This window comes from Pantherophis guttatus, chromosome 1 (genome assembly GCF_059756535.1).
Source record: "Pantherophis guttatus breed Tessera chromosome 1, ASM5975653v1, whole genome shotgun sequence".
In the NCBI taxonomy this organism is placed as follows: domain Eukaryota; kingdom Metazoa; phylum Chordata; class Lepidosauria; order Squamata; family Colubridae; genus Pantherophis; species Pantherophis guttatus.
The window spans coordinates 345186727-345200827 of record NC_142063.1 but is presented as its reverse complement, the minus strand read 5'-3'; the positions used below and the strand labels follow the sequence as shown (position 1 = coordinate 345200827).

Sequence of the window (14101 nt, the reverse complement as noted above, 5' to 3'; positions counted from 1 at the left end):
GCAACTTGGGTGTCCTCCTGGATGCGCGGCTGTCTTTAGATGGGCATATGACAGCCGTGGCCAGGGGGGCTTTTTGTCAGGTTCGCCTGATACGCCAGTTGCGCCCCTTTCTGGATCGGGACTCCCTACGCACGGTCACTCAAGCACTCGTCACTTCTCGTCTGGACTATTGTAACGCTCTCTACATGGGGCTCCCCTTGAGGTGCACCCGGAGGCTCCAACTGGTGCAGAATGTGGCCGCGCGGGGGATTATGGGAGCGAGGGGGCACTCCCATGTGACTCCTCTCCTGCGCGAGCTCCATTGGCTCCCGGTGGACTTCCGGGTGCGCTTCAAGGTCACCTTTAAAGCGCTCCATGGCTTAGGGCCGGGGTACTTATGGGACCGTCTTCTGCCACCAATTGCCTCCCACTGGCCAGTTTTCTCCCACAGAGAGGGCCTCCTCAGGATGCCAACAGCCAGACAATGTCGGCTGGCGACCCCCAGGGGGAGAGCCTTCTCTGTGGTGGCACCAGCCCTCTGGAACGACCTGCCCCCGGAGATACGCACGATATCAGACCTCCGGACTTTTCGTCGGGCCCTTAAAACCTATTTTTTTCAGTTAGCCGGGCTGTCCTGATTTTATGGTGGGTTTTTAAAATTTGAAATTGGTTTTGAATTGAAATGTTTTAAATTATGGGCCAAACTTTATTTATTTATTTTAAATCTATTTTAACTTTTGTGTACAAATGTTTTACTTTGGCTGTTCACCGCCCTGAGTCCGAAAGAAGAAGGGTGGTATAGAAATTTGAAAAATAAATAAATAAATAAAACTCCACCTCCAGCTTCCGCCACTCCTTCTCCTACATTAGCCTGACTACAGGATTATCGGAGTCTTTGCCATCTGGAGAACCTCAAGGTTGCGGGAGATTTTTCTGAGAGGAGGAGAAATCACTAGATCACTCGACTCCAACCTTGGAAACTTTGAAGACTTGTGGACTTCCAGAATTCCCCAGCCAGGGGAATTCTGAGAGTTGAAGTCCACAAATCTTTTAAAGTTGCCATTTTTGCACTAGATTCAGCCGGTTCGGGCGAATCGGGTAATTAAATTGGTGGCTGGCCCCACTCCTTCCAGGAATCCTCACAAGCCCCATTTTGGCTCCCAGGTAAGTGCGGGGAGGCCTCCTAGGCCCAAAACGAGGCGCGAGAGGGGGGTGCGGCGCAGCTCCCTCGCAGCCCGTTTTTGCTCCCAGGAGGCTGCAAAGAGGCCTACTAGGCCCAAAACGGGGCGCGGGGGTGTGTGGCGCAGGTCCCCCCCTCCCGCAGCTCATTTTTGCTCCCAGGAGGCTGCATAGAGGCCTACTAGGCCCAAAACAAGGCGCAGGGGGTGTGACGCAGCCCCCCCCCCCCCCATGGCTCATTTTTGCTCCCAGGAGGCTGCATAGAGGCCTACTAGGCCCAAAACAAGGCGTGGGGGTGAGGCACAGCCCCCCCCCCCCCATGGCTCATTTTTGCTCCCAGGAGGCTGCATAGAGGCCTACTAGGCCCAAAACAAGGCGCAGGGGGTGTGACGCAGCCCCCCCCATGGCTCATTTTTGCTCCCAGGAGGCTGCATAGAGGCCTACTAGGCCCAAAACAAGGCGCAGGGGGTGTGACGCAGCCCCCCCCCCATGGCTCATTTTTGCTCCCAGGAGGCTGCATAGAGACCTACTAGGCCCAAAACAAGGCGCAGGGGGTGTGGCGCAGCCCCCCCGCCCCCCCACCGCTCATTTTTGCTCCTAGGAGGCTGCATAGAGGCCTACTAGGCCCAAAACAAGGCGCAGGGGGTATGGCACAGCGCCCCCCCCCCACAGCTCATTTTTGCTCCCAGGGGGGTGCAGGAGGCAGAGTGCTGCCTGTCACACCCCCTGGCCATGCCCACCACGGCCACCCAGCCGGTCATTAGGGCAGAGAACCGGTTGTTAAATTATTTGAATCCCACCACTGCATCTCCAATTCAGGTCAGACACACACACAGCCTATCCTGACCATCTCCTTCATTCCTTTCGCAGGTCTGTAAGTACCAGCAAGCTGTCAGATCAACCAGCAAAGGGGGCCCTTAGCAGCCAGCTCTACCAGGGCAGCACTGACAGCCTTAATACCGAGCGGCCGATGGATACAGGTAAGGTGAAGGGATGTGCGCAGGTTGTTTTGACCTCTTCCGCATGCAATGGGGAAGAGAGAGAAAAACCATAAGGTGCCTTATGTCGGGCACAATAAATCAAGAACCAGGCCAGTTCAAAGGACTATTTTGATTACATGTCAGTGCTCACTTGCAAGAATCTGAACTGCTAAACCGTCAAAACAAATTGGTAGATAAGAGTCAACGGAATTCAAGATGGGCTGGAGTTAGATCTCTTGTGGGCGCAAAGGGACTTGAGACTAATTTCATTTCATTTTCATTTTATTTGATTTATATACCTCCCTACTCCCAAAGGACTCAGGGCGGTGAACAGGCACAAGATAAAACACATAGAATACAAAAATTTAAGAGCAGAAGTAAAATCTGATTAAATCAATTTAGCCCAAGACAAATTTAAAACCCCAGGTTAAGAACAAATTAAAATTTACATTAAAAAGAGAATGGGAGAGGTTAGGCCAGACACACTTGACCCCTCCCTCGGTCTCAGTAATGACACACTCAACCCCTTCCTCGGTCTCAGCCTGGTCAACTCCTACACCTCCCCTATAAAAAGGGGGAACAAGGAACTGAATATGTGGGGTCCTTGATGCTCTTTGAGCTTGGTCATTTTCTTGCAGACATTTCGTAACCCAACTAGGTAACATCATCAGTGCTAGAAGCGAGTGAGTTTCCTCACTGTTTACTCCAGTCAAGGAACCACAAACTCAGACAAATTGACAGTAAAAGGTAAAGATTCCCCTCGCACATATGTGCTAGTCATTCCCGACTCTAGGAGGCGGTGCTCATCTCCAAAGCCAAAGAGCCAGCACTATCGGAAGACGTCTCTGTGGTCATGTGGCCGGCATGACTCAACGCCAAAGGCACAAAGAACGCTGTTCCCTTCCCACCAAAGGTGGTCCCTATTTTTCTACTTGCATTTTTTACCTGCTTTCGAACTGCTAGTTTGGCAGGAGCTGGGAGAAATCACGGGAGCTCACCCCGTTACGCGGCACTAAGGATTCGAACCGCTGAACTGCCGACCTTTCGATCGACAAGCTCAGCGTCTTCGCCACTGAGCCACCACCAAGAAAACCTATATACAACTGGACAAGCCAGTTGTATATAAAATAAAAGCAAGCCCAACTCTCTTCTAGCACTGATGACATTACCTAGCTGGGTCATGAAATGTCTGTAAGAAAACAGCTAAACTCGGGAAGCATCAAGAACCCCACTGTTCAGCCCTGGCCTACAAATACTCTCTCTTTTTTTTTAGTATTTATATGTATATATGGGCACTTGGAACCACTCAGGTTGAGGGTCCCAGCCATAATGTCTCTGGAGAGTCTCCGTCATCCAAGGTCATGGTTGTCCAAAAAATGCTTTTTCAAGAGGCAACTGGTTTGACAAACAAAAGTCCAGTTGCCTCTTTTGAAAAAACAACTTTGGGGTCACAGCCGTAATGATACGTCTGGCTTTGAAAATTGTCCCTTCCTGTGTCAGCTTGCCTCATAATCCATTGTCAAGAGTATTTACAATGTGACTACTATTTTTTTTTTTTTTTATTTCAAATTTATATACCGCACCTTCTCCCAAGGGACTCAGGGCAGTGTACAGCCAGATAAAAACATACAATATAAACATTAAGAACAATTAAAAGAATATATATTAATTTGGCCCCAGTTTAAAATGACAAACCAATTAAACATTTAAAAATATGTTAAGCCAGCCCGGCTTGATGAAAAAAGAAAGTTTTAAGGGCGCGGCGGAAGGCACCGAGGTCTTGGATTCTCCTTATCTCAGGGGGCAGCTGGTTCTATAGGGTAGGTGCCCCCACAGAGAAGGCCCTCCCCCTGGGGGTCACCAGCCTACATTGTTTGGCTGATGGCACCGCGTGGAGGCCCTCTCTGTGGAAGCGCACGGGTCGATGGGAGGTTGTCGGTAGCAGCAGGCAGTCTCGAAGATTTTGAGACAACCCAGGAGCAAAATACAGGACACAGAGATTTTGTCATTACAAAAAGTGATATAAAACAGAATAAAGAAGAATAGAATAGAATAGAATAGAATAGAATAGAATAGAATAGAATAGAATAGAATAGAATAGAATAGAATAGAATAGAATAGAATAGAATAGAATAGAATAGAATAGACTTCTTTATTATCCAAGTGTGATTGGACACACAAGGAATTTGTCTTCGGTGCACATGCTCTCGGAGTACATAAAGAAAAGATAAGCTGTTTACAGAGTCAGCATATTGCCCCCAACAATTTGGGTCCTCATTAAAGTATGCTGATTGGGGAATTCTGGAAGTTGAAGCCAGGGGTGAAATCTAAAATCTGTTACTACCTGTTCTGTGGGCGTGGCTTGGTGGGGGGAGTGTAATGTGACTGGGTGGGCCAACTTTTTTTTGTTTTTAACTTTTAAAAACATTTTTTTCTACCACCTCTTTGGCTGAAGAGGTTGCAGAAAAAAAATGCTTTTAAAAGCCTCTGATGATCCCAGCTGAGCTGCGTGACCATCAGAGGCTTCTTTTAACTTTTAAAACCATTTTTTCAGCTGAAGAGGTTGTAGAAAAAATGCTTTTAAAAGTAAAAAAAAAAAAAAAAAGCCTCTGATAATCCCGCTGCTCAGCTGGGCATGGGGGGTGGGGCCGCAGGGATTTTTGCTACCGGTTCTCCGAACCACCCACCACCATCGCTACCGGATCAGGCGATCCGGTCCGAACAGGGAGCATTTCACCCCTGCTCAAGCCCCAATTTGCCGTTGCCAAGCAGGTGTTAAGTTTGGCCTCATTTTATGATTTCACTGCAGGTTCTTGCTCCCCCCTGGACTTCGTTGTTAAGTGAATCACTGCGGTGCTCAAGTGACTCACACGGTTGTTAAGTGGATCTGGCTTCCCTGTTGATTTTGCTCGTCAAAAGGGGATCACGTGATCCGGTCCGAATCGGGAGCATTTCACCCCTGGTTGAAGCCCACCCATTTTCAAACATTCCAGCTGGGAAATTCTGGGGAATCAAAGCCCACCTATTTTTTTAAAGCATGCAGGCTGGAGAATTCTGGGAGCTGGAACCCATTCCTCTATAAAGCCTGCTGACTGGGGAATTCTGGGAGTTGAAGTCCACCCATCTTAAAGCTACCAAGTTTGAGAAACACCGCCTTACATTCACTATTCCAGCTTCTTCTGAGATCTAATCCGGTAATCTTTCCTCCCCAGCTCCCTCGGGGGCCTGTGGCATCACTGGAGGACATCCGTCCATGCCAGTTGGAGCCAGTTCCAGGGCAGTGATGTTCACTGTAGGATCGCCTCCAAACAGTGCCACGCCTCCGACCTGCACCCACATGGTACTCAGAGCTCGGACGATGTCAGGTGAGGAAGTGACTCCTCCTTCAGGGTCAAAGGGCCTTGAGCAAATTCTGTCTGGAGAACAGCCAGGCGGGGATGTTTTCTGAGTTAGCCATCTCAAAGAGAACTCCTGATCTCCAAGAAGACTCGAAGAAGGATGTCCATGGAGATTCTCAGTCATCAGGTCATGGTTGTCCCAAAAGTGCTTTTCAAAAGGCAACTGGACTCTCTTGGGGGTTTTTTTTTCCTTGAAAACCACACAGGAGAACACACCCATCAGGACAAAATTCAGAAGTCCATCTGCATCTGAAAGACAAAGGTCTTTTGAAGACAGCGAAGTCCACACTCTAGGCCAGGGGTCTGCAACCTTAAACACTCAAGAGAGCCATTTGGACCCGTTTCCCACAGAAAAGAAAACACCGGGAGCCACAAAACCCTTCCCGTGCCTGATTATTTCCTAAGCGGCCACAGAACTAGCATATGTAGTTGAATTAAAGATTCTGTTTTCTTCTGAAACTTTTCTTTTCTTGGATTTATCCATGGTTGGCCTACCGGAGGTCAAAAAGCTTAATAAATTGCGCGTCGGTGGGTGTCGCACGTTGGCAATCGTGATGCATATTTTGAGTGACAGGGAGCCGCAGCAGAGGTGTGAAAGAGCCACATGCGGCTCCAGACCCCTGCTCTAGGCAGAAAGGAACAGTGGTCTTGAAAGAGGGATGAAAGAAATCCATCAGAATAGAGCTGGAAGGGACCTTGGAGGTCTTCTAGTCCAACCCCCTGCTCAAGCAGGAGATCCTGTACCATTTCAGACAAATGGCTGTCTAATCTCTTCTTAAAAACCTCCAGTGGATCATGGAGCACCCACAACTTCTGGTGGCAAGCTGTTCCACTGGTTAATTGTCCCCACTGTTAGGAAAATTTCTCCTTATTTCTAGGTTGCTTCTCTCCTTGATTAGTTTTCATCCAGTTGTTTCTTGTCCTGCCTTCTGGTGCTTTGGAGAATAGGTTGACCCCCCTCCTCTTCTTTGTGGCAGCCCCTCAAATACCGGAAGACTGCTATCACGACCCCCCTAGTCCTTCTTTTCTCCAGACTAGAAATACCCTGTTCCTGCAACTGTGTTCTTTTAGTCTCCAAGCCCTTTAATCATCTTAGTTGCTCTTCTCTGCACTTTTTCCAAAGTCTCAACCTCTTTTTTTGTAACGTGGTGAACAAAACTGGATGCAGGTTTCCAGGTGTGTTAAAATTCCATCTGTGTTAAAATGGAAGAGCCCTCTCTCTCGAGAGAGAGAGAGAGGGATATGACCAGGGGTGGGCTGCTGGGAGTTTGCAGGGGTTCGGGAGAACCTCTAGCTAAGATTCTGTGCAGTTCGGAGAACCCCCAAATCCCACTCTTGGCTCCCTGCCCCACCCCTCCCAGGAGTCTCCCCCCCGGTCCATTTTGGATGCAGGTAAGTGCAGGGCACACACGGGAGGGCAAAAAACGGGCCTACCAGAAGGCCAGAAAGGCCAGGAACAGGCCTGTTTCCAGCCTCCAGAGGGCCTCTGGAGTCTGGGGAGGCCGTTTTCGTCCTCCTGGAGGCTCAAGGAAAGCCTCCGGAGCCGGGGGAGGGCAAAAATGCCCCTTCCCTCACCGTGGTGCAGGAGGCCGACTAGGCCACGCCCACCATGGCCACGCCCATCCAGCAACTGGGCAGGGAACCCCTTGCTAAAATTTTTGAAGCCCGCCCCCGGATATGACACCACCTATCCTCCTGTTTAAAATATACTCCTTTCAGCAGTCCCAAGAAAGTTCCAAACCCTCATCCATTCTGATACAGGTGACCCTGAGGGCACAGATAAACCCCCAAGTGGCCTCAGTGTCCCTCGGAGAGCTAACCACCAACCTTCAGAGTACTAACGACCACACGACTTGGAAAGAATACAAATCCTTCCCTTTCCCATCATTCAGTCAGCACTGAAGAAGCTTCTTGGACGCGAAGGGAAATATCTTCAAGGAAAAAAACCCAGGAAACTCCAGTTGCCTTTTGGAAGAAGCACCTTTTGGGACTGGAGAAGAAGGGACTAGAGCCTATGCGTGTTGGCACGCATAGCCATATCAGTGGGCACGCCAGCTCAGCTCTGGCGCGCATGCCGGCCAGTTGATTTTCGGGCCTTCTGGGCCCACCAGAAGTAGGGAAACAGGCTGTTTCCTGCCTCCGGAGGCAGGGGACACCAAAAAACGTCATTTCCTGTCCAACCAGGTTGGGAAATGGGCCGTTTCAGGCCTCCAGAGGGCCTCCGAGGGGGTGGGGAAGGCTGTTTTCGCCCTCCCCAGATGCATAGAGAAGATCTGGAGCCAGGTGAGAAGGAAAAATGGGCCTACCGGGACATTGCGTGCCAGGAGTGGGGGGAGGGAATGGGGGGTTGTGCACGCATGCAGAGGGTGGGGCGCATAGGATTATGGGTTTGGGCGTGCGCATGAACCCGACCCCCCCTTCCTGGCACACGATGGCAAAAAGGTTAGCCATCATTGGACTAGAGAATTGGGTCAGTGCAGAAAGAAGCCGCAAGAAGTGAAGGTCCAGGGGAATAAAACACACTTGGCAATTAATAATCTCTGCCTCCTTGGGCATCCCATATCCTTCAGGCTGTTTCACTAGCTCAGGAAGAGGTCCCAGGTGGCAGATTGCGGCCTTGATGGTGGGGTCCTTGGCGCTCTCTGAGCTGGGTTATTTGCTTGCCTATATTTTATTACCCAACTAGGTAACGGCATCAGTGTTAGAAGGGAGTGAAGTTTGTGGAGAAGTGGAAGGAGGAGGACTTGTGGGGGTCCTTGGTGCCTTCTGACCTTGGTTGCTTTTTTGCAGATGTTTCAAAACCCAACTAGGTAATATCATCAGTGCTAAAAGAGAGTGTGGTTTGTGGAGAAGGGGGGGGAGAAGGACTTGGGGGTCCTTGGTGCTTGGCTTAAGCGACGCCTTTCACACGGTCACTCACGCCCTTGTCACTTCCCGACTGGACTACTGCAATGCTCTCTACATGGGGCTCCCCTTGAAAAGCACCCGGAGGCTCCAACTGATCCAGAATGCGGCCGCGCGGGTGGTTATGGGCGCAAATCGTTGTGCCCACGTGACACCCCTCCTGCGCGCGCTGCACTGTCTCCCAGTGGTCTTCCAGGTGCGATTCAAGGTGTTGGTTACCACCTTTAAAGCGCTCCATGGCATTGGACCTGGGTACCTTCGAGACCGTCTTCTGCCACCAGTAGCCTCCCACCGGCCAGTCCACTCCCACAGAGAGGGTCTCCTCAGGGTGCCATCGGCCAAATTATGTCGGCTGGCGACACCCAGGGGGAAGGCCTTCTCTGTGGGAGCCCCAGCCCTGTGGAATGAACTGCCCCCGGAAATACGTAAGATCTCCGACCTCCGGGTATTTCGCTGTGCCCTCAAAACCTTGTTCTGCCAGGCCGGGCTATCAATGTAAAGATTTTAATTGGTTTTAAATGTGGGATTTTAAATTTGGGGGTTTTATAATTGAGCCAATTATTTAATAATTTTAATTATTTTTAAATTTTGTCTGTCTTTGTGCTTTTAATCAGGCTGTACCCCGTCCTGAGTCCTTCTCAAATCCCTCAAATAGTCCTCAAATCCCATTCCCTTCTAACACTGATGATGTTACCTAGTTGGGTCATGAAACCTCTGCAAGAAAGCTACCCGGTTCAGAGAGTATCAAGGACCCCACAGTTGTCATCTCCGCGTCCTCCTCCATAAACCCCATTCCCTTCTTCCACTGATGAGATTACCTAGTTGGGTCGTGAAAACGTCTTCAAGAAAAAAACACCAAACTCAAGACAGCAATAAGGATCCCCACAATTCATACCTGATTTACAAATATTCTCTTCGCTGGGGAGGATCTGTTCAGCTTACACAGTGTTGTGATGTGTCTTTTTTCTTCCTTTTTTTTTTTTTTTTTAATTCCTGCCTTTTAGTTGGCTCTAACAGCTCCGGGGGCTCCCTGTGTTCTACCAGTGGCCGGATCCTGATGGGCTCCCCACCCGGGATTTATATGGGAACCTCTCCTCCTGGTGCTGAGGCAGCCCCTTGCTTGAAGTACATGCCTTACGGCGCATCGCCTCCCAGCTTTGAAGCTCCAGAACTGCCTGAAGAAACTTTGATGGAGGTATATGGGTTTGAGACAGTGGTGAAATCCACTTTTTTTTTTTACTACCGGTTCTGTGGGCGTGGCTTGGTGGGTATGGCAAGGGAAGGATACTGCAAAATCTCCATTCCCTCCCCACTCCTGGGGGAAGGATACTGCAAAATCCCCATTCCCTCCCCACTCCTGGGAGAAGGATACTGCAAAATCCCCATTCCCTCCCCACTCCTGGGAGAAGGATACTGCAAAATCCCCATTCCCTCCCCACTCCTGGGGGAAGGATACTGCAAAATCTCCATTCCCTCCCCACTCCTGGGGGAAGGATATTGCAAAATCCCCATTCCCTCCCCACTCCTGGGGGAAGGATACTGCAAAATCCCCATACCCTCTCCACTCATGGGGGAAGGATACTGCAAAATCCCCATTTCCTCCCCACTCCAGGGGAAGGATACTGCAAAATCCCCATTCCCTCCCCACTCCTGGGAGAAGGATACTGCAAAATCCCCATTCCCTCCCCACTCCTGGGGGAAGGATACTGCAAAATCTCCATTCCCTCCCCACTCCTGGGGGAAGGATATTGCAAAATCCCCATTCCCTCCCCACTCCTGGAGGAAGGATATTGCAAAATCCCCATTCCCTCCCCACTCCTGGGGGGAAGGATACTGCAAAATCCCCATACCCTCCCCACTCCTGGGGGAAGGATATTGCAAAATCTCCATTCCTTCCCCACTCCTGGGGGAAGGATATTGCAAAATCTCCATTCCATCCCCACTCCTGGGGGAAGGATACTGCAAAATCCCCATTCCCACCCTACTCTGGGGCCAGCCAGAAGGTGGTATTTGCCGGTTCTCCGAACTACTCAAAATTTCCGCTCCCGGTTCTCCAGAACCTGTCAGAACCTGCCGGATTTCACCCCTTTACAAGGTTAATGGAGAACAGGGAGTCCTCACCATAACAACCGTTCATTTAGCGACCATTTGAAGTTAATAACGGGGCTGAAAACTGACTTAACGACTGTTTTTCACACCTACGACGGTTGCACGCGACCAAAATTCAGGCGCTTGGCCACTGACTCATGTTTATGACGGCAGTGTGCCCCCCCCGGGGGTCATGTGATCCCCTTTGCGACCTTCTGACAAGCAAAGTCAACGGGGAATCCGGATTCATTTAACAACCAGGTTACTAACTGCAGTGATTCACTTAACGACGGTGGCAAGAAAGGTGGTAAAATGGAGCAAAACTCCACTTAGCCAATGTCTCGCTTAGCGACAGAAAGGTTGGGCTCAATTGTGGTCATAGGTTCGAGGACTACCTGTACTGGTAAACAAAACAGCTTATGTCAAGATTTTTATCTTAAAAGTCCCTTTTCATGGCTGCATTAGCGTCCTTGTTACAATTGGTGCTGTAGATAGATAGATAGATAGATAGATAGATAGATAGATAGATAGATAGATAGATAGGGATAGTAGATAGATAGATAGGGATAGTAGAGAGAGAGATGATAGGTAGGTAGGTAGGTAGGTAGGTAGGTAGGTAGGTAGGTAGGTAGGTCGGTAGGTAGGTAGGTAGATAGGGATAGATAGATAGATAGATAGATAGATAGATAGATAGATAGATAGATAGATAGATAGATGATAGAGATAGGGATAGTAGATAGATAGATAGATATGAGAGAGAGAGAGATAAGTAGATAGATATATTTGGCATTGTAATTGTTTTTAATTTGTTCCTGTGTTTTATGATGCCTGCTGCCGAGAGACACTCGTTGAGATGGGTGGCTGTGGAAATCAAATCACGAAATAAATCTTTACCCAGCCCCAAGGAATTGCACCGTCTTTGCCAGGACTAATATTTATAGCAGCATTAATCTGGAGTGTGGGAAGGCTATGTGGCAGAGAACATAGCCTTGCACTTAGCCCTAATGCGCCCTGTCCAGGACATTAATAGCACAATTTCGCAAACGTAGAAGGTCTTCAAACCCTTTGACTCGAGGGAGGCTATGCAGGTACAGCTAGTCCTCGTTTTATGACCACAATTGAGCCCTGTTCTGACCCAGCTCCCCAAATACGACAAACCCTCTGAAGTTAACTCAAAGATTTATTTATTAGGAGCACCAGCAGCCCAGGCAAAAAGTCTCTCTCTCCCTTTCTCTCCCTCTCCCCTCTCCCCCAGCAGGCTAACAAGTCCATCTGGCTGGGAGATGAATAATTGTCTGCCCCATCTATTCATCTCCGACCCTGCCTTTTATCCCCAGAGCTAGGGTGGGGCTTCGCTAGCAATGGTGGCTCTTCCGTCCTGAGGACCGGCCCATAGATTTCCACTGCTCTCCTCTCCTCTGCCTTCTGTGCATCCATGCGTGAGGCACTGGACCCAGCTGTTCCTCCTCCTCCTCATCAGCCACCTCCAGACCTGGGGGTTTTGACACACTCACTCTCTCTCTCTCTCTCTCACTCACTCACTCTCTCTCTACCTCCCTCCCTCCCCCCCCTCTCTCTCTCTCGAATAGGAATGAAATAGAATAGGATAGAATGCAACAGAACAGAGCAGAACTCAGCAGGAATAGAACAGAAACAACAGAATAGAACAGAACAGGAATAGAATAGAAATAGAAATAGAAATAGAAATAGAAATAGAATACTTTATTTGGCCCAATGCGATTTGTGTGTGTGTGACACACAAGGAATTTGTCTCACGCGAAGGCTGCATCCTCCTGGTGGCCTGAGAGCCCAGGTGAAAATCTAAGCTGGCCTTTTGCTTGCTTCTCTCCAGAGGGAGCACACGGACACCCTACGCCACTTGAATTTGATGCTGGCCTTCACGGAGTGCGTGCTGGACCTGACGGCCATCCGGAGTGGCAACCCAGAGCTCTGCAACTCCGCTGTCTCCCTCTACCAGATCCAGGAGAGCGTCGTGGTGGATCAGATCAGCCGGCTGAGCAAAGACTGGGGGTGGGTGATCCCTCAAACGCCTGGCTTTCTTCCGTGGAAATCTCCTCCGGCCCAGGGAGGTTCATCTTCCAGCTTTCCCGCTCTTACCAAAACCGTTTCAACATTCCACATTTTATTTATACATACATATATATTTAAAAATCTTTCTGCAGGTTTTATATTTTTATGACTGTAAGCTGCCCAGAGTTACCCTGAGTAAGATGGATGGCGAGTAAAATTTATAAATAAATACATAAATTCCCCCACATGATTTCATACCTTTGTAGAGGAGAAAGGTGCAGATATGTTGAGTTGATCCAGGCTCACGTGGCAGGTTGCCCTAGAGGTGCACCCATAATCAGGAGCAGTCTTGCTTTTATCCTTAATGGAATGGGAATAGGGGCAGGGCAGGGCAGGGCAGAACAGAGTAGAATCTTTATTGGGAATGGAATGGAATGGAAAATATGGAATAGAATACCCAGTTTCCCCCAAAATAAGACATCCCCTGATAATAAGCCCAATCAGGCTTTTGAGTGCATGGCAATAAGGCCAACCGCTTATTTCAGGCTTCAAAAAAATATAAGGCAGGGTCTTATTTTCAGGGAAACATGGTAGAATATCAATAAGAACAGAATATAATAGAACAAGAAAGAATTAGAGTAGAATAGAATAGAATAGAATAGAATAGAATAGAATAGAATAGAAGCCAGCTGCCTGCAATTACTGCGAGTTCAAATCTCACCAGGCTCAAGGTGGACTCAGCCTTCCATCCTTTCGAGGTAGGTAAAATGAGGACCCAGATTGTGGGGGCGATAAGCTGACTTTGTATAAAAAAGAACACCGCTTAGGGGGGGCCAAAAGCCCTACTAAGCAGGTATATACAAAAGTATGAAGGCTATTGCTTAACGCATTGTAAGCCGCCCTGAGTCTCCGGAGAAGGGCGGCATATAAATCGAACCAATAAATAAATGAATAGAATAGAATAGAATAGAAAAAAAGAATAGGGAAGGGAATACAATACAATACAGGAATGGAATGGAATGGAATAGAATAGAATTAGAATAGAATATAGAATAGAATAGAATAGAATAGAATAGAATAGAATAGAATAGAATAGAATAGAATAAAGAATAGAAAAGGGAATACAATACAATACAGGAGTGGAATGGAATAGAATTAGAATATAGAATAGAAGAATAGAATAGAATAGAATAGAATAGAATAGAATAGAATAGAATAGAATAGAATAGAATAGAATAGAATAGCTGCCAGCTGCCTGCAATTACTGCGAGTTCAAATCTCACCAGGCTCAAGGTTGACTCAGCCTTCCATCCTTCCGAGGTAGGTAAAATGAGGACCCAGATTGTGGGGGCGATAAGCTGACTTTGTATAAAAAAGAACACCGCTTAGGGGGGGCCAAAAGCCCTACTAAGCAGGTATATACAAAAGTATGAAGGCTATTGGTTAACGCATTGTAAGCCGCCCTGGGTCTCCGGAGAAGGGCGGCATATAAATCAAACCAATAAATAAATGAATAGAATAGAATAGAATAGAAAAAAAGAA

General features: G+C 48.5%; 1 protein-coding gene across 1 annotated transcript in view; it reads left to right on the top strand.

The window, feature by feature from the left end:
- ULK2 (unc-51 like autophagy activating kinase 2) overlaps positions 1-14101 on the top strand; it is a 157137-nt gene that overhangs the window by 129986 nt on the left and 13050 nt on the right. Inside the window, exons 20-23 of the mRNA XM_060685628.2 lie at positions 2029-2138; positions 5351-5503; positions 9445-9635; positions 12381-12559. Of these exons, the coding sequence (XP_060541611.2) occupies positions 2029-2138; positions 5351-5503; positions 9445-9635; positions 12381-12559 (633 nt within the window). The remainder of the gene's footprint in view (positions 1-2028; positions 2139-5350; positions 5504-9444; positions 9636-12380; positions 12560-14101) is intronic.